This window comes from Eublepharis macularius, chromosome 9 (assembly GCF_028583425.1).
Source record: "Eublepharis macularius isolate TG4126 chromosome 9, MPM_Emac_v1.0, whole genome shotgun sequence".
Lineage (NCBI taxonomy): Eukaryota > Metazoa > Chordata > Lepidosauria > Squamata > Eublepharidae > Eublepharis > Eublepharis macularius.
Window position 1 is genome coordinate 12,158,192 of NC_072798.1, and position 26,843 is coordinate 12,185,034.

Below are 26,843 nucleotides of genomic sequence, written 5' to 3' on the forward strand. Positions count from 1 at the left end.
TAGAAGAGATCGATGATGAACGAGTTGGATTGTTAAATTCGCTACCCTCACTGAGGCAGCGGGGGCTAGTTTTCATACATCTTTTCCAAAAAAGTTACAGAAGAAATACTCACCTTACTCATCAGTTAATATCAGGGCTCATTTTGAGGGGGAACGCACAGGAACACAGTTCTGGTATTTCTCCAAAGAGGTCACATGTCAGGTGGCCCCGCCCACCTGATTTTTGGCCACTGGGGGCCCGTTTTGGCCTGGATTGGGCCCAAAATGGCCAGGATCGGGCCTAAAACAGCTAGGATTGGTCCCAAAACAGCCAGGATCGGGCCTCTGACGGGTGGTGGATCACTCTCCTGCTCAGCAGTGGCCCAATTCTGACCATTTTGGGCCCCTTTTCAGCCATTTTCAATCCCTTTTGCCATTTTGGGCCCAATTTCGGCCCTGAATGGCCAGGATTGGGTCCAAAACAGCCAGGATAGGTGAGGTCAGGGGGTGTGGCATACGCAAATCAGTTATGCTAATGACACATTTCTGGTGACATCAAGGGGCGTGGCATATGTTAATGAGTTATGCTAATGAGTTCCTGCAGCTCTTTTTCTACGATATGACCCCTGGTTAAGATTATTACAGGATCGAGCTCAAATTGTATACCATCCTATCATGTAATTCATCCAGATATATGGGTATGGCGATTATGCCAGAGGTCGTGTGTTACAATTAAGGGGAAGTAGCCCAGGATAAGTTGCAGCATTGCTATATTAAAAGGATCACAAAATGGGCAGTTCTACCAGAAACTTACACTCCGCTCCTAGCTGGGGATGGTAACTGCTGCCCCAATGCAAAAACCCTATGGGTATACAAGCAACATTTATTCCAAGGGAAATGCCAGTGCTACGCAAGCATCTTTTAGCACATTTGCACACTACAACCTCACCACCTAATAGGGATTACAAGATCAAGATTTCAATGTACAAGCCCAGAAAACTGCACGTCCATCGACTGGTGCATCAGGTTTCTTTTTCTCATTTAAGAAAGTCATTTAAATAAATGAAGAAGCTCAAAAATAGCAGCTTTCTCCACCACAGTAAAAATTTACTCCAGCAAGAGGCAAAGACATTTAGCAATGGGATTTGATGCACGGAACAAATAGATAAATTGATGCTGTCACCTCGTCATAATGGGGCAGGCAACATGAAAATTTGGAAGGGCTTCCCTCCACTAGGGAAATTCTAAATGTCAGGCAACTAGATGTTATGGCCCATTGTGTACACGGTGCTGTATTAGCTTAACAGCCACAACCGTCTCTGCAGCATCATTAGTGAGGACTTCTGGGGTTGCATTTCTGCTTTGCAGCATTTTGAAACAAAAGACAAGCCCCGCAGGAGGGGAGAAATACACACACACACAGAGGCGCTGCCAATATAAACCCAAAGGTGCCTGTTTCTGTTAGAAGAAGGAAATATGAACCACTGTTACATTTTTTGTTGATTTCCACCCATAAAAAAATTACTTATAAAAACTTATTAAAAATCTAGCACTTATGCACAAGCGAGAAACAAAAATCCAGCACATGATAAAAAGAAATGAGATTCAAGACGGAAAACAGAACATAGCTCGATGTTCCTCATGATGGAGAAAGCCAGCTGATTTCATTGAGAAACGGACAGAAACGGCCACCTTTTCAGTGCCAAGACACATGGCCGCAATGGATGTGGCATAGTTTTGACGGAGTCAAATTTATTGAGCTGTAATTGGACACAATTACTGGTTTTAACTGAGCGTGAGTAGGGCTGCAGAGAACAGCCATTGGGAATTTCCAGAGCAGGAAAAAGAATCATAAATAAGTGAAACAGGAAAAAGAATCATAAATAAGCAAAACCGCTTATTGCCCTGCTTTGATATGCTCCGTGAAGATTTGGAGCACACCAAAAACTTCCCCCCCCCCACCACTTATTTCACCCGATGGGAGGAGGAGGTTTCCTCCTCCCCCTCCCATCGGGTGAAATAAGCAGTGGTGAGCCTTTCCACACTTCAGCTGGCCAAAAGGAGGGGGGATCCCGCTGCTTGCAAACAGCAGGGAAAGGGCCCTTTCCACACTTTAAACTTCAGCTGGCCCACAGGGGGGATCCTCCTCTACCAGTCAGCTGGAGCCAGATGCCAGGTTTGAAAGCACCCTGAAGCTTCCCAAAGTGACCCGAATCACTTCAGGAAGCTTTGATTCAGCATTTCGGAATCGGGGTCAGCCTGCTGGGCCCGATTCGGAAATCCCGAATCTTTACAAATCGGGTCTGATTCACGTATTTATCACAAATTGGAAACCCAAATCACACACCCCTACACAGAAATCACCTTCCTTTTGAAAAATAAAACCAGCTTTCTAGCCCTTATGGACAGAGCCTCCAGTTTTTTTTCTAGACCTCATGGCTGCCAATATGATTCAAAGAGTGTGGACAACGAGAACCTCAGAAGGCAGAAAGGAGGCTAATTAAAGATCTGCTTGGACACAGAATTTCATTTTTCTTTTCATGCAATACACCCTGAACTCTGGCCATATATTAGCTCAGTAGTGCATTTGTTTTGCAAGTAGGGTTTCAGGTGCCTTGGGGCTCAAATTGGGGGATGGGGTGACAAGGAGGGCATACATGGGGAAACTTACCATATGCACACACTCTGGAGCCTACATTGTCCTGCTGAGAATGACATCATTCCCAGCACAACAAGGAAGGTCCCCACACAGGGGTATTTTCGCTTAAAATTGGGCAATTTTAAGCAAAAATTCCCCTGCATGGGGCCTTCCTGTCCTTGTTGTGTCACGAATGATGTGATTCCTGGTGTGACAATAAAGGCTCTGGAGCTCCTGTTCCCCACACTTGAGCTCCTGTTCCTCGTACTGGAGCTCCCGCTTCCTGCACGGTATTCCTTCTGCTGGCCCCGTAAGAGGCAGTGAGGGTAGGGGGACCTGGGACCTCTATTAGTAAGAATCTGAAGTGCAATCACATTGCTCATACAGATAACGCATACTGGCACCAAGGATCTCAATGGAGCAAGTTACATTAGCGTTGGTAAATCACACCTGTGTCTGTAATTTTAGAAGAGCCATACTATCATTCAAGAAGCAGCTGGGAATCACAGTATAGCAACGGGACTAAGATGATTTTTTCTAGTAAATCAGACACAAACTTAAAAAAAAATTAAGTTATACCTATTAAAACATTCCTCTAAAAACTTAGATTCAAAATGAAAATTCCAGGGCTTCATTTGGAGACATTTAATGGAGCACTTCAGATTTGATGGAAATCTATTTCTATGGCTCATTATTTTCATTTTCCCACCTGCTGCTAAAACATATTACATTTAAAGAATAAAGTAGGAGAGAAAAGAAGGTACATGTCAGCTTCTTAGCAAGATACAGAATACTGATTTTTTTCTGCCTGATGTATGCCCCAGGCAGAGCAATAATCCCTAGCATTAGCAAACTGTTCTTCTCAAAACAGGTTCACCACTTTAAGCAAGCCATTGCCACAAACCAATGGATAAAATTATATTCCATATTGATAGGTGAAGAAAAAGTGACGCTGCTTTGCCAACATTTCTAGTGGCTGTTGATATTGAGAAGCAAAAATATGTGTATATTTTTAGGACAAAACTGGACGCAATATAGTTCCTGCCCTTAAATCTGCACCACTAACTTCATGCCGATTTGTTAAAACGGTAAGGGGGGCACACCTGTGCACACACGCACACACAAAAACACATTGCAGTAGTGTTGTCAAAGGCTTTCACGGCCGGAGAACGATGGTTGTTGTGGGTTTTCCGGGCTGTATGGCCGTGGTCTTGGCACTGTAGTTCCTGACGTTTCGCCAGCAGCTGTGACTGGCATCTTCAGAGGTGTAGCACCGAAAGACAGAGATCTCTCAGTGTCAATGTGTGGAGAAGATATATTGTCGAAGGCTTTCACGGCCGGAGAACGATGGTTGTTGTGGATTTTCCAGGCTGTATCCCAAGACCACGGAGATACAGCCTGGAAAATCCACAACAACCATGTGGAGAAGATGTTAGCAGGTAATTTATATCTACTCAGGAAGGTGGGGTTGGGCTGAGTCATCCTGTAAGAGTTTCCCAGGGTGTGGAATGCTAATGGGGGGAAGCTTCACTATATCCTGAGGAGGTTCTTTTGCATATGGATTGGTGGTTGATATGCTAATCTTATCTGCAGGGCTATTTATGGTAAGATGTAGAGTTCTTTGTTAGTCTGGTATTTTTCAGGACTGGAAACCATGCCCTATTCATTCTTAAACTCTCTTCTTTCCTGTTGAAATTGTGCTTGTGCTTATGAATTTCAACAGCTTCCCTGCGCAATCTGACAAAGTCGTTGAAGGTGTAGTCCACATCTTCTCCACACATTGACACTGAGAGATCTCTGTCTTTTGGTGCTACACCTCTGAAGATGCCAGTCACAGCTGCTGGCGAAACGTCAGGAACTACAATGCCAAGACCACGGCAATACAGCCCGGAAAATCTACAACAACTAACTCTGCAGTAGATTGTGGCTGCAAATCATCAGGGTGTTTGGCAACATTTTTTCAACTTTGCAGGGTTTTGTTCCAGGCTAAGAATGCATCATTCCTGTGTCCTCTTGCACGGAATTCCCTTTCATTTATTTCTCTGCTATTTATCAAGGTCTCTGATAACAACTCTACTGAGATGCGGTCCAGTTTTGACGGAGCGTAACATCTGTAGGCTACGAAGGGAAAAAATGCTCTTGGCCTGTACAAAAAAGTAATAAATTAAAGGCGGTTCTTGATTATGATTAAGCGGCTTTGAATCATCTCCTTGGAAATAAACCTCGGTCTGGATGTAAAAGCAGATCCAGATATACGCAAGCACTTCACAATGCTGCCTTATACTGAATCAGATGCCTGCTCCATCAGAGCCAGTACTGTCTTCTTAGACTGGGAGCAGCTCTCCGGGGTCTCAGGCAGAGGTCCATCACACCACGTCCTACCTTGTCCTTTTAACTGGAGACACTGTGGATTGAACCTGGGAACTTCGGCATGACATGCAGAAGAGGCTCTAACACTGAACCATGGCTCCTCCACCCTTGCTAAGCCCTGGGACTTCCCTCTACCAACCTGCAGTTCGTTGGCATGTATTTACAGTATATTCCTAATGTTCCCTTGAGCTCTGGGACTAAATTCTCGGGCAGCATTGGGTAGGGCAAGGGTGCAGAAGAGAGAGGCTGTATTTGGAAGGGAAGAAGGGCAGCCAGGGTTGGCCCTACTGAATTCCATCGCCAAATTTAGGGAGAATGGGTTCCAGTTGCTCCTGAGCACAATTTAAACTGCCTATATGTACTTATAAATACCCCAAAGGGCCTGGGACTGTGGTATCTTCAGCATTATGAACGTTTCCACTAATGAAGATGTCACTGATCCTTCTCTAGGTGACTTCCATCTTCAGTAAGTTGGAGGGGGTCTTTTCCGTGGGAACACTTCAAATATGGAATTCTGTCCTATCTAGATTAAAATCATATGAATGGTAATTGGTTTTCATTCATGCCCAAGTAAGGATTTGAACCCAGGACTCCCTGTTCCAAGTCCAGCATGATAGCCACACTTTGCCAGGCAGCCCACTTCTTAAAATTTTGTTTAAACAACTCTTCCCAGACTGGTCACCTAAAAGATTTATATTCACCTCAGATGGCATTGTTAATATTCCGTGGTGGTGGTGGAGAGCACCCTCAAGTCATAGCTGACTTATGGCGACCCCTGGCGGGGTTTTCATGGCAAGAGACTAACAGAGGTGGTTTGCCATTACCTGCCTCTGCAACTCTCCTCTTCGTTCAAGGTCTCCCATCCAATTACTAACCAAGGCTGACCCCGCTTAGCTTCTGAGATGTGACGAGATCGGGCTCACCTGGGCTATCCAGGTCAGGACATATTCCAGGATACAAGATAGAAAAAAAATAGCTGAGCAGGGTCTTCACAGTTCATCTACAACAATCACATCCATACATATTTCTCTGGTCTTGAAACACCAACAGGTTTTATCAAAAGCCACAGCGGCCATAATCAGAGCAACACTATAAAAGCAGTCGTTAAAGGGAGCAGGAAACTTTTTACATTAACTGCTACTAAAAGTTAGAAGTGTAAACTAATTTGAGCAACGGAAAGTGCTGACGTGATCATTAGGCAGCAAATTCCATAAAGCAGAATGCAGCTCGGTTGCATGAGCCTAACTTCAGTGTCCCTTGACTTGTGGGTGCTTAATTTTGCAGCTGACACGCTATTAGCATAATGGACTTGTGTGCTTTTATAGCATACACGTTTGACCCAGTTCCTGGCCTGTCTCTAGCGATGTATTACACAGATTAATTTTAAAATTAGGACCCCAGCAGAGTGGATAGCTCCTCTGCACTGCTCGCATCCGAATTCAGCACTATTCTAAAATTGATTTTTCATAATTGATAATATTCCAGGGGTTGGTTAGTTACACTAACCAAAATCTGTTGGACGCTAAAAATATGCAAATAAAAACAGAGAATCACGACCATCTTCCGAAAAGGAGTTTCCCAGTGGTTTTAAAGTCAGCTGTACTGGAAGTTCAACAGCCAATGACTACTAAATTGTACGGGGATACTCTAACGAGAAATATATCAATATATTAAAGTCTTCTGCCAGTCCAAAGCACCTGTGACACAGAGGAGGCTGCTACTATGCCTCTGCATGATTTACCGTTCTGGTTTCATTTCCTTCCATTTGCTCCCTGCTGGAGGCAAATGATTTTGCTGCGTTTCTGTGATAGGTACAGGCTCAAGCAACAATTCTCGATGCAACAATGCAGCAGAAAGGCGCCCATTGCCTCTGCACAAGCCATAACTAATGCCATAATCCTGCAAATGCTATTTTATTTATTTATTTATTTTTTCAATTTATATGCCGCCCATCCCCAGGGGCTCTGGGCGGTGAACAGTTAAAATCGATAAAAACAAAAACTAAAATCAATATACAAATAATAAAACAAATTAACAAGGTGCAGTGGTGGGGAGAACCTTCCCCACCCCAAAGGTGGGAGGCCGACATGGCACTGCCCCCTTCAATCACCAAACGCCTGGCGGAACAGCTCTGTCTTACAGGCCCGGTGGAACGATAATATGTCCCGCTGGACCCGGGTTTCCATTGACAGAGCGTTCCACCAGGCTGGGGCCAGGACTGAAAAGGCCCTGGCCCTGGTTGAAGCGAGGCGGGCTTCCTTAGGGCCGGGGACCACAAGTAAATATGTCATTCTGAACTTGTATCTATTTACTCTATGGCATTGTTTATGGAAATGTTCCTGATACTGACTGTACTAAGCTCACGCTGTGTAATCCGCCTTGAGTCTTAGTGAGAAAGGCGGACTATAAATGACATACATACATGCATACATAAAATAAATGAAGGGCTAGCTTGCTTCCTTGCAAATCCTGAGACATGTGTGCAAGTCCAACATGAACAGAAAGGGCAGTTTCTCCGATGGGAAGCAGTTCTTAACACATTTCAGGAGCACCCCAACTTTAAATGTGTGTGGGGGGGATGAACTTGTGATCTCACAAGCACAGCTTTTAAAGCAGTTTCAATTAATTCCAATAGCAACTTTTCAGTCCTCTGCAGTTCATGGGTATACAGATTTGTTTTGTTTTGTTTGCATAAATCCTCATGGTGTCAAGTGCATGTCACCAAAGAATCACAAGGATGAGCTCGGTTTCAAAATAATGTCATAACTAGGAAGTACTTCCACGGAGAAACTTCATAACCTTGTAAATGATCTTTGATGAGATACGAGTTTGGATTCAACATCCAAGACGCCCACTGTCCGTCACGATGCACCACCTTGAAACCTTCAAGCAGCACTGCCTCATCTCCAAGACTTATGGAGGCAGCAGGAATGCATGAAGCTGTCTTAGACCAAGTCAGACCACTGGTCTATCAAATGCAGCATTGTCTACTCCAGCATTTCAAACTTTCCATCACCTGCTCCCTGATCCTCTGAACTAGAGATGGTGGGGATTGAACCCGGGACCTTCTACATGCAGAGCACATGCTCTATCACTGAGCCATGGCCCTCCCCATGAGATAATGTGCCCACCGACCTATGGCTATCCTCCCTTGAATGTGTGTACTGGAGAAGGAGCAGCATCACAACACACAACAAGGAGGGATGGGGCAGGAAGCAATACAAAACCATGATGTTAACCGCAGTACAAACTCAATGGCGAAGACTATAAAGAGATGGAAAGTCATAAAGATACAACAAGGGTTCCTGCAGTTAGTCAAATGCTTGTGGGGAGGGGGCGCTGAACAACTAGCTAAAAATCTGCAGTCTCAGATTCATTTCCAGAATGTTGAGATTGATAATAATAACAACACACAACAACATCCAGTTTATATACCGCCCTTCAGGGCAATTTAACACCCACTCAGAGCGGTTTACAAAGTATGCTATTATTATCCTCACAACAAAACACCCTGTGAGGTGGGTGGGGCTGAGAGAGCTCTGAGAGAGCTGTGACTGACCCAAGGTCACCCAGCTGGCTTCAAGTGGAGGGGTGGGGAATCAAACCCAGTTCTCCAGATTAGAGTCCTGCGCTCCTAACCACTCCACCAAACTGGCTCTCAGGTAAGCCAGATAAGCATGTAAACTCTGTGCAATTAAATGAATGACTGCAACTGTCTTTTTCAGTTTAGCCCTGGGATTCAACTAGGAACCCATACTGACAATTTTCACAAACAAGATGCACATGTCAGTAATGTTGTCAATAATGTGCGAGTGGTTTGGACATTTAGAAGCAAGAAAGGAAAAAATGAGATTGACTCTCGTGCTGTCCAAGTCGTGCTGAGGCAGCAGCTAGAAAAGCACAAACAAGCCTATGTTAAGTATCCTGGCTCCAGCTAGAGAGCTGCCGTTGCTGGAAGGGGCAGCGTTTCTGAAACGCCCAAGTTGCTGCAGAACCTTTCCTGCAATGCTTGAACATGTGCATGGCTCTCGTGCGCACTGAGAGCATCGTGTGGGCATCTCTCTTAATGAAACTGTTATGCAAATTCTACACTTAGGAGTTTGTCCCTGGGGAAACTGCTAACAAAGGGGCTTGTCGCTGCCAACTCCTTAATTAAAACTACAGCAACCAATGCAGCAATTCAGCTGGCTGTGGCAGCTGTACGAGCAAGCACGCTGGGGGCCACAGTTCAATGGGAGTGCGCACAGTCTACATAGACAGCGTTCCAGGTTCAATCCTCAACAAGTCCACTTAAAGGGATCTCAAATAATGCCTTTATTTGTTTGTTTGTTTAATTCGACTCATGCCCCGCCCTTCCTGCTAGTGGGCTCAGGGCGGCTTCCAACAAATATATTATTAAAAATACAATAAAACACTATAAACAGTATAAAAACCAATACTGATACACAATTTTATATCAGCAGCATAAAAATCCATGTGCCACCAAACAAATCTGGCCGCTACAGAGTCTCCACAACCACGGGTACTGCCACAGGTACATGCCAAGGGGACAAAAAGCTGACCCCTAGTCAAAGGCCCAGCGGAACATCTCCATCTTGAACGCCCTGCGGAAATGTAAAAGGTCCCGCAGGGCCCAGATCTCCATTGGGAGAGCGTTCCACCAGGCCGGGGCCACGGCAGAAAAGGCCCTGTCCCTAGTTGAGGCCAGCTGAATGTCCCTCGGTCCGGGGACCACCAGAAGCTGTTTATCCTCAGAGCGCAAGGCCCTACGGGGGCATAATGGGAGAGACGGTCCTGTAGGTAGAGTTGCTACCAGTCACGAGTTGCTACAGTCAAGAGAGGCAGAATTAGGCTACATGAAACAGCATAAGAGTACATTTGCAATTAGGAACTTGCCTTGATATGAGGCCAACCTGGAGAACTAACAACTCCAAGATAATGGAATGAAAGCTTTTGAATGGTAACTACTAAAAAGTAATGTTGCCGGTCTTCATTGAGGGTTTGCCTTGTTATTTATCAGACTTGCCCTCCATATGTGTGGATCCCAGAAAACTGTCAACCCCTGTACTAGATAATATGACCATTCTTTCCACGAGGGGTGAAACTGCATTCTTCTAAGGAGAGCTAATCGAGAGCATGTGAACACTATCCTGGTTATCTTTAGAGGCAGATGGAGACATACTAGAGGCCTGAGTGTATCAATAATTTTGTTCAAGATGGGTAGCCGTGTTAGTCTGTCTGTAGCAGTAGAAAAGAGCAAGAGTCCAGTAGCACCTATAAACAAAAATTGTGGCGGGGTATGAACTATTGTGAGTCACAGTTCACTTCCTCAGATACAGCTAGAATGTGAGTCCATCTGTCCTTGTATCTTGGAGAGTGGAGTGACTTCAGATGCCGAATGACAATAGCAGGCATGATTGGATAGGGTGGGGTATGCAGAGAGGTGGTGGGTGTGGAGAAATCAGCATTGGTAATGAGACAGGAAGCCTAGGTCTCGATTCAATCCAGGTGGATGCATTGTCTTGAGCTTCATTATCAGTTGCAATTCAGCGGTCTCTGTTGTTTTTAGTCAACAGTTACAATCCATCTGGAACTACATTTTCTTGCTTCTAGTTGCCCTGGATTGAGAAGGGCATCCTTGTTTACTGAAGATGGAATACATCTAGTTCAGTGGGAGACTGGAAGTACATCTACACCAACTGCATGCATGGGTCTCCCTTGCTGAATCAGGAATAACAAGATTTAGGGGGTTAACCTTACTTAGGAGGGTAACCTGGTTAACATCAAAGCAGACATAATACTTGAACACAGTTAAAACAAACCATGGAAGGGATGAGCGAAAGCTTCTAAAGGGGCTGAGGAAGCACTAGAGCAGCGCCTGCAGGACACTTCCTGTCTGCTGTGGACCAGGAATCTGAGAGTTCAAATAAAGTTGAGTGTTACTCAAGTGCGGGTAAGAGTTCACCAACACAACTCAAGGTACATACAGCATCAGGGAAACTCTTTGTTCCCAAGCACTGTGGAGCTGGATTCTGCTTGCAAGCGTGATGCGGGGAGAAAGAGGGCTTCAGCCTTCCTTCCTGCGCTGTTTTCTCAAGCTGAAATGGCTGTGGGGAGGGCGCTGTTTGCTCTGCTCTGGGGCTCCATGTGTCACAGGAAGAGAAAACGGCACGGGGAGGAAGGCTGAACCCCTTCTCCCCTCCCCTTAGGCACCCCCCCCCCACAAGCAGAAACAAAACCAAGAGTTTCCTGATGTTACACATACCATGAGCCCGGGCAGGGGGCCCCTGACCCATCTTGAAGAACATGTAACATTCAGCAGGGCTCTAACCTTCTCCGCTAATAAAGACCTGAAGACACAGAAGCAGCTGAGATCCAGGAAGATCTCTGCTGCCCCCCGGAGGCAGTTGCTGATGCAGCCAACCCTCTGGAGGCCCTCACAGAAAAGCAGAAAGAGTGCCCCAAAAGACATGCATGCCCTCCTCATCAGCTCTGTCCCCTTCCCCAGACTCCAGTACGACAGCCCCAGAACTACCTGCATTACCACAGAATCCTCCCCCACCCCCCCTGCAGACAGGAGGCTCTTTTAGAACCCTTGATTTCTCAAGTCCACCATGATCCCCATGCAGTCTTCTCTAAGAAGATGAGGGCTTGAAGCATACCTCTCTCGATACAACTGCTTAAAGATTCTAGGTAGGATTCTAGGTCAGCAACACACTAAGCTCCCTGCACTGAGACCTCACCTCCAGCCTGTACTTAGAATCATAGAGTTGGAAGGGATCTCAAGGGTCATCTAGTCCACTCCCCTGCCCAGTGCAGGAAATTCACAACTATCTCCCCCCTACACTCCCAGTGGACCCCCCCTCCCCGCTCCATGCCCAGAAGATGGCAAAACACTGCCAGGATCCCTAGCCAAAACTGGCCTGGGGGAAATTGCTACCTGATCCCAAGGTGGCGGTTGGTATTACCCTGGGTGTGTAAGAAGGAACCATGAGAACTAAGCACTGATGTAACCCTTCCTGCCCTCCCTCTCATGATCTGCCTAGGTTCACAGAATCCAACTAACAAGAACAATCGTGAAAGCTAACAGCCTCTAAGGCCTGTACACACAAAAAAACACACCCAAGACTGTACAAAAAGTGCTAATGCGTTAATACAATAATCAGGGGTCATTTCATAGAAAAAGAGCTGGAGGAACTCATTAGCATGACTCATCAGCATATGCCACGCCCCTTGACATTACTGGAAGTGTGTCATTGGCATAACTGATTTGCATATGCCACACCCCCTGACGTCACCTATCCTGGCTGTTTTGGACCCAATCCTGGCCATTCAGGGCCGAAATTGGGCCCAAAATGGCATCAAGGGGCTGAAAATGGCCAAAAAGGGGCCCAAAATGGTCAGGATCAGGCCACTGCTGATCGGGAGAGTGATCCACCACCCATCAAAGTCCCAATCCGGGCCATTTCGGCCCCAATCCAGGCTGAAACGGGCCCAAAATGGCCGAGAGTCAGGTGGGCGGGGCCACCTGACATGTGACCTCTTTGGGGAACTGCTGGAACTGTGTTCCTGTGCGTTCCCCCTCGAAATGAGCCCTGACAATAATTGCTTTGGAAAATTCTATAAGCTAATTTCTTACGTTCCAATATTCAATACTGCAAAAGCCCAACTCAGGTGCAAAGGACATAAATTCATTCCAGTAAGGGAAATTGCCAGTAGTCACTATTCAAACGTCCTGCACCTGAGCGCTGAGTCTGTAGAAAGTCCAATATGATGTACAGTTCAAGGGTGCTGTAGGGGGCATAGGAGTAGTGCCCAATCAAAACTGAATGGTGACTACTGGTGGCCCCACCCCCTGATCTCCAGACAGAGGGGAGTTCAGATTGCCCTCCGCGCTGCTCGGCGGCGCGGAGGGCAATCTCAACTCCCCTCTTTCTGGAGATCAGGGGGCGGGACCACCAGCCATGTGACAATTTTCTCTGAGGGCAACCCACTGAGTTCCACCACCTGTTTTCCCAAAAAAAAAGCCCTGCCAGTATGTATAAGAGATTGAAGATCAGACTGCACGCTATATGAGACAGGAGTCAACCTTGACTTCATCTCAGTGAACCAACCATGTGCATTTAAACAAGGCATGCCCATTATCACAGAGTTGGAAGAGAACTCCAGGGTCATCTAGCCCAACTCCCTGCACAATGCAGGAAATTCACAACTACCTACCCCCACACACACCCAGTGACCCCTGCTGCTCCATGCCCAGAAGATGGCAAAAAAGTCTCCCGGATCCTTGGCCAAACTGGCCTGGAGAAAATTGCTTCCTGACACTGGACGATCAGCATTACCCTGTGCACGTAAGAAGGGGCCACAAGAACTAAGAACTGATGTAACCCTTCCTGCCCTCCCCTCTCATGATCTGCCCAGGTTCACAGAATCAGCATTGCTGTCAGATGGCCATCTAGCCTCTGCTTAAAAACCTACAAAGAAGGGAAAGGAAGCTAACTCCTGCCCACTCACCTGTTGACTTACACTTTCTGTAACCTTGCACACATCAGTTGGAAACAGGCAAGTTTCTAACTAACGTCAGGAGACTGGGGACAAATGCTACATATGCCTCCCACAATTGATTCTGGAAAGCAAAAAAGATGTTTTCCACTCTTCTGTTGTTATGCTCAATAACCGACACAGACACATGTAGTTTATATATGCTTCTGATATTAATAAAAGGCCGCCACCCCCAACACAGACACAGAGGGAGAAAAAAGAAAAGAACCTTATCTTTCAAAATTTCTCTCATCTGAACAGATTTCAGTTCTTTATAGTCTCTTATTGTTACTTCGGCACGCAGGAAAAACAAGGTCTAGTGCAGATCAATTTCAAAATCACAAAACGAGGAAAGTAGCAAATATAAACAACTGGAAAACATCGTGCAAGACCGTTTAAATTTTATTCACCAAATGGAATTCTATTCTCGAAGCAATTCTGCTCAATGTAAGCAGCCAATACTCTGAGCAAACAGGCATGCAAAAACAAAAGTCAACAAGGCACGCAAACTTTTAAACTAATTTCCTCCCCAAGCTATGCCACTTACTGCAGAAAACCGAATCTGTCAGTAACTTTGTAAAGAAGGTAGTCGGCGTCTTCCCAAGGTTCAATCTGTGTGCCTTCTCGTCCCTATAACAAAACAGAACAAAACAAAACATGACAAAAATTCATTGACTAACAGAAAGCCAGAATTTTAGTAAACAGAGAAAATTGCAGAAGTAATGGAGAAAATTGAAATAGCAAAAGAAACTCAACAGGGGTGTCCAATATCACCACTATTGTTTATTATGGCATTGGAAATACTGGCTGTGAAAATTAGGCAAGACACCAGAACTGTCAGAATAAAAGAAGTCAAAGAAGAATATAAAATGAAAAGTTAAGTGGATGAGTTGTTATATCAGTGACAAAACCAAACATTTCTTTGAAATATATAATGGAGCAAATACTTAGATTTGGATTGTATTCTGGATATAAACTGAACAAAAAGAAGACTAAGATAATGTTACTAGTGGTAACCAGAACGGAACAAGAAGAGAGAAAATACCAGATCGTGCTGTCACCAGGAAACCAATCAAATATTTGGGAATAAAAGTAACAGGACAAAACGATAACTTATATAAAGATAACTTTCAAAAAATTAGGACAAGCATTACCAAAGATCTGCAAAGATGGGAAAAACTGAATATTTTGTGGCTAGGAATAACCTCTGCTGTTAAAATGGATATATTATCCAAACTGAACTTCCTGTTCCAAATGTTACCAATCCATATAGATGAGAAAATCATTAAAAAATGGCAGAGAGGGATAAATGATCTTGGAAGGAAGGACAAAAGAAAACTGTGATATAGACAGGGAAAAAATGTGTGCAGTTGGGCTTTCTTCCTCCCTTCACACAACAGCAGCCCACAGAAAAGCTCCTCTGCATATGCACAATCCTATGACACATCGGCCATTCTTTCTAAAATTGCTTGCAATGGAGTTTTCCTACTGTTTTGCAACTTGTACTATAATTGATCCCACTGTTTCTCCAATGGCACTTATGCCTCTTAGCTAAAAAATAATATACAACATTAATAATGGTGACAGGCAAACTGATGTAGGACACGGCTACCCCGACTAAGTACTGTGTTGGTTAAACAGAACACCAGTTATTAGAGGAACTCAGGCAGGGAGATCCTGCATTTTTGTTCACTTGTGCAGTGCAGTCTTCCAGTGCTAGGTGTTTGCTCCTTCCTACACAAATGTATAAACCTCCATCGGGCCCTCCTTCAGTTGGCTCTTTCCACAACAAAAAGCCACAAACTCCTTTGCCTTCTCTCTAATTCCTCGATCACACTAGTTGCACTTTTTCCACCTTTTAAAGATCAGACTGGAATTGTGCGTGGTATTACAAATGCAGCCGGTCTACAGATCTATGCGAGGGCATTAGGAGAGACAGCGTAGTATAGCAGCTTGAGTGCCAGAAAAGGATCTGGGAGACCAGGGTTTGAATTCCCACAATGCCATGGAAGCTTGATGGGGGACCTTGGCCAGTCACAATCTCAGTCCACCATAGGGGCGTTGTGGGGATAAAGTGGAGGACGAGAGCATGACGTAAACTTTTGTGGATGTCCACTGGGGACAACAGTGGGGTCTTACTGCAGAGAAACACTTTCCATGTTTTCAATCTCCTGTGCAATAATTGCTAGCATACATCTCGCTTTTGCCGCTGCTGTCACACGGAACTTACTCGGTCATACTTGGCAACGATTTCCGCTCTTTCCTGGGCAAGTTTGATAGCAGAATCCCGCTCAGCATCTGTACCTGGGAAAGATGAGTACACAGTAGGTTAGGGAGATTTTTCTGACGGAAGCCATGAGTAGCGCTAGAAAAGAAGAAAACAGACGTTTCCTTTGGAGCAAATGATATTGCTGAGCAAATAATGTATCAAAGTTTAATGACAAGAGCATGAACATCCCAGCGCGAGAAAAAGGAACAGAAAAATGTATATGCAACAGCAAGGCCTTTTTTCCCCCCTTGTGCACTGCCCCAAGAAGCTCAGGGGACGCTTTCATGGTTTCCACCTTCTCTACTGTACCCTATGAGCCTGATCTTGTCAGATCTCAGAAGCTAAGCAGGGTTGGCCTTGGTTAGTAATTGGATGGGAGACCTCCAGCGAAGACCAGGGTTGCAGAGGCAGACAAGGGCAAGCCAGCTGTTAGTCTCTTGCCATGAAAACCCCACCAGGAGTCGCCATAAGGCAGCTACGACTTGAGGGCACCACACACACCCTAATAACAGTAAGAGGTGAGTTAGGCTGAAAGAGAATGACTGGGTCAGGGTCACCAGATGAGCTTCATGGCAAACAGAAATCTGAACTTGGACCTCCCTATGTCTAATCCACTCTAGCCACTATACCATACTGTTTTCAATAGATAACGAATACTTTAATGAGAAAGTGGAAGCAGTCCAGATAAAGTATACAGATGGACAGAGGAGGAATTGGGAGGCAGGCAGGGGAGGAGATGGTATACCAGTCTTACAAACCTCCAACCTTTCCCTTCAAATAATGAAGGGATCCACAAAGAGATTCCTGTCTAATAATATGCTGTGGCAAATGGTTGGGAGAGAAGAAAATCCTTGCTAACAGAGAGAAATGCACAGGCCAAAGCCACAGGCTGATTGAGGGTGGCATTTGGGTGGATGGGTTGAAGAAAGTAGACTGTCACTTGCTTTCTTCTGGCTCAGAAAATTTCTCATCATGGGCGTGAGTTTGAAGGGGGTATGAAATTGCTCACCTATAGAAGTGAAGACCCAGAAGAAACTTTGGAGGGAAATTGGAGAAACACACGTTTCTTCCAGTTCCACCCCCTAAGGACTTCTCCCCCCAATGGAAAAAAACGGAAATATTAGGGTTGGCGGGGGGGGACTTCCTATGAACTACTCTTTTAGAAAGAGCTAAATGCTTTTTAAGAGAACGCATGACAAGCTCAAGATGCTTTTTAGAAATTGTGATATGAAGATTTTTATGAAACAATCTGTAGCATTATGCAATTCTCATGTAGATAAAGGTAGGTAAAGGTAGTCCCCTGTGCAAGCACCAAGTCATTACTGACCCATGAGGGATGCCACATCACGACGTTTTCTTGGCAGACTTTTTGTTACAGGGTGTTTTTCCATTGTCTTCCCCAGTCATCTACACTTTACTCCCAGGAACCTGGGTACTCATTTTACCGACTTTGGAAGGATGGAAGGATGAGTCAACCTTGAGCTAGCTACCTAAACCCGGATTCCGCCAGGATCGAACTCAGGTCGTGAGCAGAGCTTGGGCTGCAGTACTGCAGCTTACCACTCTGCGCCACGGGGCTCTTCTTCTCGTGTATACTGCAGAAGTATAACATTTTCAAGGAAGTCTTTATTGTTCAAATGCAATCAATTTTGTCCTCAATAGGACACACTGTGCGTTATGATAAAACATGGCTGAAGATGTAGGTGGAGCGGATCCAGTGATCCATTACAGGCAGCCTCTAATTATTGTGGATTTTCCTTGCTTCCCCCACCAGCCCTTTACAACTCTGGAAAAGGTTATTCCCTCAGGGTTGGAGGATCCTCATGGAGCAATATCCACATACACAGCAGCTATGTGAAGAGGAAGAGGAAGGAGGGAAAGTCATTGACTCCTCCCTTTTCCATGAGAGCAACACTTTTTGGGTTCCAAGCAACTCTGAACAACTCTCTCATTGAGAGTTGTTCAATGAGAATAAGAGTAATTGTGAACACCCTGACATTGTTCACTGCTCTAAGTAGGACACTAATCTGTTTAGAAGAGCACTGTTTTGTTGCTGTTATAGCCCCAAAGATCTCCATATCATAGCTCCACATCTCTATATCATAGCTCTTCTCCTGCCATGTGCAGTGGCAGGCGAGTCAGGGAACATTAGGAGACACTTGCAAATTCAATGCAGTAAAGAAATAAATTATGACCCATGCCAGATAACAGTAAAGCCCACCTAGCCAGACCAGCGATGTGTCCCTGAACCCTCTGCGATCTGCAGAGATCCCACAGCTAGCGTGCAAGAATTCCATAATGATACATGCACATAGAAAGGAATCCCGAGAATCAGAAACTTGAAAAATAGTTGCAACAATGGAGTGTTTATGAACACCAGCCACTTTTTTTTGACAGGTAGAATTTTCTTTATTTAAACTATAAATTATAAACCATAACATAATAGCTATAAACTATAAACTATAAACATAGAGAATAAGAAAAAACACAACATTCTAAACATAAGACATGCTAAGAAGACATATATCTATATATCTTTATAATTTTTTTTTTTAAAACTAAATTACCCTGCAGGTCGAGTTCCGATTTTCTCCGCAACAAATATATATCATTTCTAGAGTCACACTTATTCTAGGTTAGTCACAAAACCCCTCTTTTTTCTATTGTTCACGTTTCTTAATCCATAAATCCAGATGTCATCAAATCCTTGTTACCCATTTCATGCAAAAAGTCTATAAACGGTTTCCATTCAGTCAAGAAGTTAACTAATGTCCTTTCTCTAATCAGTGCAGTAAGTTTTGTCATTGACCACCCACTTTTTTAAGGGGCTATCATGAGTCTAATTAGAGGAGGATTTGAAAGCATGTCTGAAATCTTGCTCCTCCTCATGTTACTGTTTCTGCCTTGACAGGTTCCACATATTGCACTGAACATGTGCTCTGTTCTTCGAATAAAGCCCTCTCCTGTTTACCCGTGGGCTCAGCTTCTTGTCGTGTTATCCTTAATTATCTGAGAAACTTAATCCATGTCAAGACGTTATTGTTCCTGAAAACTGCAAAGCAACCAGATCAGATGCATGAAGTGTGACGATTAGAAGACTTCTTTACTGTTCAAGAAATGGTGTTGCTTTCTCCCGGAGGACACTTAAATGAACACCGAGAATGCAGTCAGAGAAAAAATACAGGTCATGCCAGGAAACATAACAGGGACAAGTCACAGCTGGAGCAATGGCTTGACACATCAGGAAAGCAGACATGGCAGGTGAAATGAAGTGCAGAGGGACTACAAGGCATCAGGTGTCAAAAGAGGACTGTGATTTCTAACAGAAGAAATGCATGAAGGATAAAATAACTGCAAAGAAGACTGTCACCTCTCAGCAACTGGGCTCAACAACTACAGCCCTTGGCCTAAATCTGACCATCTCAAGGGACAGTACGTACCCCTACCCCCAGCTGCCAACATAGAGCAATGTCAATGGGACTTGGCAACAGGCCATTGTGAGGGTCTGGGACTCCAACCCTGCACCCGTTAGTACGTTCTCAAAACGGTTCTGCAAAATATGATGCTGAGCATCACCATATTTACATCCCCCTCACTGCCTAGAAAGCTCACAAAAATGTACATGGAATTGTCCCATTTTATCCTCACAACACCCTTGTGAGGCAGAATATTAGACAGAGCTAATGACTTGCCCACAGCTATTCGTGGTTATTGGGGGATTTGAACCAGTTCCCCAGTCCAAGACTATGCCAGCACAATGGCTATGCATATCCCCAAACACCTCAATATTTAAAGGAGCACACCAGATAATAAGGGATAAAATAATTCTCTACTGCCTTATTTTATTTATACACCACCTTTCTCACCAATGAGGACACAAAGCAGATTACATACTTCTCCTCGCCTCCATTTTACCCTCACAACAACCCTGTGAGGTAGGTTAGACGGAGAATGTGTAACTGACCTAGGGTCACCCACTAAGTTTCCATGTCAGAGCGGGGATTTGAACCTGGGTCTCCTAGATTCTAGTTCGACGCTCTAACCACTACTCTGCACTAGCTATCAATGCTACAAACACTGTGGAAATAATCTGTACAAGATTATGGTACAAAAATACATTAACAACTTCCACATTTCAGGATTTTCAAATAAGCAACCTTTGAAGAAACCAGATTTAATCAGTGCATGGTCGAATGCTCCTCTCGTTAATGGCATATTAAGCATGGGAAACGGTCTTTCCAACATGCAGAGGCGAGTTGCTACATTTTAGCGAAACAGAAGCAGGGCACAGCGGAGAGAGCAGAGCCTTTCTTCACTATGCTCGGATCTCATTCCCGTCACACTCATTACGCTGCTGCCCAATGTGTTAATTTCAGGGTAATGACTATTTATCATAAGCCAAAATTGTACATACTTATTGCAACGCAAGGTTAACTGGAACAATTTCAGCCAGCAAAGATGATCCTACAGAAGGGGCCAGCTGGAGGGAATTCACATTAGCAACTACTTTAAAAAAAACAATAGGGTAAAGGAGTGAGAAAAACAGAGCCAGCCAGGTGTTTTCATGTGTTCAGAAAGTGAAAGAGTTCAGGGCACTTTTTCAAAAGTCAGTATCTTTAAGGGAAAAATAGACCAGAAATCTTTCCATTGATAGACACAAGAAAATACTGGAAAAATGGACTGAAAGCAGGTTTGAAGGAAAGAGAACAGACTATAGTTTTTCATTTCACAGCAAACAGTGGTTTATTTATTACCACAACTTTTTTCTCCCCATGTTTATTTACTGCCCACTTTTTCCCCCAATGGAGTCCCAAAGCAGATTACTTTGCTGTCCTTGCCTCCATTTTTCCCTCGCATCAACCTTATGAGTAGAGATGGGCACGAACCGAAATACGAACCAAAATTAAGCACGAACCAGGCCAGTTCATGGTTTGTGAACCACGGTTCGTCAGATCCCATTTCTGACGAACCGCCACGAACTTTAGGCTGGTTCATTTGGTTTGTTTTTTAGTCCATCACTGCAGACAGCCTGGTGCCAATCAATTGGTTTCCTAGGCAACAGGGGATGGACTTCCTGCAGACCTTCTGCTGACACAGAACTGAACTTCTGCTGGCCCTGAAGTGACCTTCTGTTGACCTGGAAGTGATTTTCTGACCGGGATGTGACGTTTTCATGAACCAAACAAACCGGTTTGCGAACCAGGGGGAGGTTCATGAAAGTTTGCGGTTCATGAAATTTGACGAACCAGGGGGAGGTTCGTGAAAGTTTGCGGTTCATGAAATTTGACGAACCAGGAACCACATGGCTCGGGTTTTTTCCAGTTCGTGCCCATCTCTACTTATGAGGTGCATTAGGATTGAGTATGTTTGACTGTCCTAAGGTCACCCAAGCAAGCTTCCATAATGAAGTGGAAATTTGAACTTGGGTCTCAAACCACTATACCACACTGTTTGTGTGGTGGTGGAAAGTGCCATCAAGTCATAGCTGAGTTATGGCAACCTCAGATGGGGTTTTCATGGTTTGCCATTGCCTTTGTTGGAGGTCTCCCATCCAATTACAAACCAAGGCTGACCACCACATTGTTTGTAGAGAGCCAAAAAGTCCTCAGTATTCAAGCTGCACAAAAGGGGGTGAGGAAGCATAAAGACTTCCAAGGTTCATTTCCATAATGACAGGCAATGTTTTCTCATCATCTCTGGAATGGAACCATACAACGCAAGAGAACCCTACCGTAAAATATTCAAAGAAAATTTCGTCATGGAGAATGTATACTCTGGGCCTGGCATTGGCAAGTAAAACTTTATCTTCTGTATCCTCTTGTATTTTTCTTTTGCCTTTAGCATGCAGTATAACTCCAAGATTAAGATGTATTTATTTCTAAAATGCATTAGACTCATTCTCATCTTTAAGTACTCTGAACGGGATGCACAACATAAATTATCATCAAAATAATCAATTAAAACAGATCAGTAAACCCGGCTAAAACATTAGCCATAGCTCAAGACATAAATCTAAAACTAATTTCCAAGTCGTGGCATTAAGTAATAAGATCCTGAAACAAGAATGTGTCTCCCTTAATAAAAAGGACCTTTATATGATGACAAAGTACCCAGGAGGGACACTCTCAGGCAATGCCCCAAAGTGGAGGCATCCCTTAAAGCTTGATTTAAAATAGAATAAGGCTGCTCACACACACCCTGCTTGCCAAAGAGATAAGGCAGGTTCATATGAATGAAGGCACTCCCTGAGGCTGGAAGGGGAATTGGCAGTAGCTGTGTTATGGCTAGGCTTGTCATCTTTCAGGTGATGCCTGAACAGCTACTGGCATTACAACATCTCCAGATAACAGAGAGCAGTTTACCTGGAAAAAATGGCTGCTTTGGGGGGGTGGATTGTATGGCATTTATGCCCTGCTCCTTCCTCTCCCCAAACGCTGCCCTCACCAGACTCTGTCCCCCAAATCTCCAGGTATTTCCCAACCCAGAATCAACCACCATAGTTGCTGCTGTTATTAAAAGTTATTACCCCGTGTTCCCTCCTATGATTGCCAGATGGTCTCCAGGGAAATCCCGGATCAGGGGAGGTGGGCAGTACTCACAGGGGTAACGATCTTCATAATCCTAGCTCCTGGCACAATGGTGTCATTTCTGGAAGTGACATCACTGCACCACTGCAGCTATCAAAACCCTCCCTCCTCCCCAAGACAAAGCAAGGCCCTCTCTGCTCCGAGCAGCACTTCCCCCTCTTGGCAGGTAGCCTTGGGATGGGGAGGTGGCCTCGGCATTGCAGATCTCCTGGGGGTCAAGCCTGTGGGAAAGGAAGCACTTGACCTTCGAGCAGCTACTTTGCAGTCCAGAGGGACCTGGAGGAAGAAGAGGCACAAGCCACTGAGGTCTATTCTACCGAGCCAAGTGAGAAATCATGTAGTGTTGGACAAACATGTGAGACAGTGTTTCGTTTTTCTGTGGAAAAACATTTCCATTTCTAAATTTCACAAAATTAACAACAAATAGATGCCATGGCCAGTACAATATTAAGTGTGCTAGACAGTTTCAAAACTCTCATTAACAGTGATTATCCTTAGGAATTGGGTAAGAGAATACATGTACACGGTTTAGTGGTTTAGTGTAGTAGTTAAGAGCGGCAGGACTCTAATTTGGAGAACCGGGTTTTATCCCCCCGACTCCTCCACTTGAAGCCAGTTGGGTGACCTTGGGCCAGTCACAGCTCTCTCAGAGCTCTTTCAGCCCCATCTACCTCACAGGGTGATTGTTGTGTGGATAATAATAACATACTTTAAGTTGTCCTGAAGGGGTTTCTCAGCTGTCCTGCTCAAGCCACAGAACTTCACCTGCCACCTAGCACATGACATTTGTCAAGTCCTGGTGTGCAGAATATATTTGTATGTAAATTGCTGCATAGTGTTATAAACAGTATTATAAATAGAATGTTATTATTAATGTTTCATTGATTTGTGCAAATAGGGTTGGGGGTGGTATCAATCCACAAACACCTGTAATGATCCAAACAAAAATGAAGTTATGAACTCATGTGGTATACAGGTCAAATCAAAGGCAAAATTCTTATTTATATGTCTCCTTTCACATGGTAGACAGTACTAACAAGCAACACAGTTGTGGAACTGAGACGCCCCAATGACCTCCATAGGTAGAATTTAAACATTACCAATGAATGGACAATCCCGTCCATGGCATACCATGCGCAGTTCTTCAGGTGTGCTCAAGTTAGCATGTCAACAATTTGCTGTGACTTCATTCCTCCGCCCCCCACCCACCCCATTTAAACAACGTAAGGGACATATCGGCTATATTGTCTTCAGTTATTTATGAGTCCAACAAAAATAATTTCCACATACAGCTCAATTTCCACAGAGAGCTCTGAATTTGTTCAAATGTCAATGTTTAATACATGGACCCTAGATTTTGTTTCCCCACCTAACCGAATATTTCAGCTTAAGCATTTGTTGATATTGTGAGAGAAAACTAACATGAGATGCTTGATTTTTTTCCCACTAAATAAAATTTATAATAAACATGCTGAATCAGGCCAGGCCCTGGAAAATTTTCTGATTGCAATCCTTCCAGGAAACCCAAATCACTGGTGTTGACACACAACTCTTTCTTTGTTCAAAATATACACCTTCCCATATAAAGTCTCTTTCTATGCTTTATTATTTCCATCCAACAGTTCTCCCCGATGAACAGAAACCATCTTTTAGATCCCATATTATCCATCTCATTCCTTCATGACTCCACTCCTCACATTCCATCATTTCTTGAGCACACATCTTTGCTGCAAAGTTCTTTTTTATATACCATAAGCTCAGTAAGACCAGGAATTCTTTGCCAAGGTGTGTAAAAGGCTCAGAGCTGGTTCAGTTTCAGAAATAATAATGTCCTTCTGCCAGAGAAAGGAAGCAAAGGTTAAGACTCCATGCGCTACTTTTTGTAGCTACATATCCTCCCATGCGGCGAAACTAAGATTGATTTACTTCTTTTAAACCAAGCGGAACATGAACCAAGTTATCACCGGCATATGCCTTTTTATCAGCGCATTCTCCACGCTCAGTTCTCTCCCCTTCCTCCTCTCCATTGTAATTTGTATCACATGGCAACAAATTCTACGGCCATCCTTAAATTCTGCTTAATAGAACAGCAGGACACCCAGACCGTAGTATTTTGCACACAATGCTTATGATGTGTATGTGCATGGGGAGGGGGGTGTCTCTATCAACCTTTAGGGCAAAATGAGAGCCAGCGTGGTGTAGTGGTTAGTGTTGAACTAGGATCTGGGAGGCCCAGGTTCAAATCTCCGCTATGCCACGGAAGCTCACAGGGTGATGTTGGGCCCGTTGCACCCTCGCAGCTTAACCTACCTCACAGGACTGTTATGAGGATAAAATAGAGGAAAGAAGAACAAAGTGAACTGCTTTGGGTTCCCAATGAGGAGAAAGCAGGATATAAATAAAAGTAAAATAAATGGGCCACAAATAAGTCCATTATGAAATCGCACTACTTTAGCACATAGTACTGAAATGAGTCCTGACTTGGACTCCCTGAAACAAATCCAGTAAACCAGAACTCTTCCAACTTGCGTTGGCTTCCAGTTCATTTCTGGCTGACTTCAGTAGATGCTAATTTTGACTTTTAAAGCCAAGAACCACTCCAGTCTAAAAGTACCTGAAAGCCAAGAACCATTCCAGTCCAAAAGTACCTGAAAGATCACTTTCCGGCAGTATCTTCCTGTGAGAACCGGCATTACCTTGAGATTCGGTAAGCAAGGACTCAAGAAAGGGCTTTCTCAGCTGTCCTGCTCAAGCCACCCAGCACCTGACATATGTCAAGTATTGATGTGCAGAATATATTAGTATATAGATTGCTATATAGTAACAACAACAACATTAACATTCGATTTATGTACCTTCAGGACAACTTAACGCCCACTCAGAGTGGTTTACAAAGTATGTTATTATTATCCTCACAACAGTCACCCTGTGAGATGGGCAGGGCTGAGAGAGCTCAGAGAGAACTGTGACTGACCCAAGGTCACCCAGCTGGCTTCAAGTGGGGGAGTGGGGAATCAAACCCAGTTCTTCAGATCAGAGTCCACACCACCAAACTAGTATAAGCTTTGTGAACCAAACAGCATGGACGTATGAAGCTGCCTTATACTGATTCGACCAACGGTCCATCAAGGTCAGTATTGTCTTCTCCGACTAGCTGCAGCTCTTGAGGGGCTTAGGCAGAGATCTTTCACATCACTTCCTACCTAGTCTTTTAACTGGACATGCCAGAGATGGAATCTGGAACCATATGTATGCCAAGCAGATGTTCTGCCACTGAGCCATGAACTTCCCCAAAATATCATCTTTATATAGGGTTGCCATGTCCCTCCAGTCCCCCGCCAGGGACTAGGAACCCAGCACTCACCCTCCGCAGCATCTGGCATCCCTCCCAGTATGTGTGATGACGTCACTTCCGGGAAGTGCCATCATCACACAGGTCAAAGGGCCACCTGGCATGCGCTCCCGCGCTTGCCACAGGGCTGAATTCCCCCCCCCCCTTGCAGGCCTGCTTTGGCCCAAACCCAGCCCAGTGCGGGGTGCGGGGGCGTGTTGTGCTGCCAGGAGCATGCTATGCTGCCGGGGGGGCGCCCCCCTTGGCCACGTAAGTGGGGTCGGGGGGAGGAGGTGGGAACAGGGGATCCCCTGCCCCGGGTGGGGGATTGGCAGCCCTATCTCTATATCATAGACAAATCACCAACTATCACCTGAAAAGGTTTGGGCATGTGCACGAAAATCCCATGCATGTTCATTTGGGAATAAATGCTACTATGTTCAATGGGGCTTACTAATAGTTAAGCCTCAGGCTGCAAGACTATCCATTACCTACCTGGAAATAAGCCAATTGTACTTGCAGATGTTATTTCTGAGCTTTCTGATTAAACATGAACAAGACTGGGCCGTTCATGAACAAGAGATCCTGCTTACATCCTTGCATGAGAATAGAGGCAGCCAGACATAGTTCGTTAATTTCACAATCCCACCCTCAGGTCCCTAAGCAGACGTAACGCTAAAGGCAAGATCAGAATTTTGCTCTCACATAAAAGCTCCACTTAATTAGAATACGATACACAGACATTGTTAATACACACAATGTTTTACAGGTACACTGCAAAACTGAAAGCTCAATTAAAATCAACAATTTAAAATTAATATTTTTTTCTTTAGTGACTTAAATCACCTTGCTTTAAAATCATTCCAATCTGGAGCACGAACGCTAAATGGAACGCCCATGATAACAATAAAAGGAAAAAAAAAACCTCCATGTGTTCAATGCCTAATTTTAAGTCTAAAAACATTTAGAACATAATACCTTTTCATTCATACTTTTTTAAAAAAAAGTTGTGGACAAATTTATAACAAGATTTTGTCTTCTTTTCCCTATGGTGTACGGAAGAGTAATAATGTCTGACATGCTCCACAGCTTTTGATGACTTGCTACATTTATCACAGAAAAAATCAT

At 44.4% G+C, this 26,843-nt stretch overlaps 1 protein-coding gene across 1 annotated transcript in view; it reads right to left on the minus strand.

Annotated features, from left to right (window-relative positions):
- The window catches only part of USP6NL (USP6 N-terminal like), a 171,303-nt gene that overhangs the window by 70,268 nt on the left and 74,192 nt on the right, over window positions 1–26,843 (minus strand). The window contains exons 3-4 of the mRNA XM_054988917.1: window positions 15,759–15,832; window positions 14,076–14,158 (exon numbers count right to left, since the gene is read on the minus strand). Of these exons, the coding sequence (XP_054844892.1) occupies window positions 14,076–14,158; window positions 15,759–15,832 (157 nt within the window). The remainder of the gene's footprint in view (window positions 1–14,075; window positions 14,159–15,758; window positions 15,833–26,843) is intronic.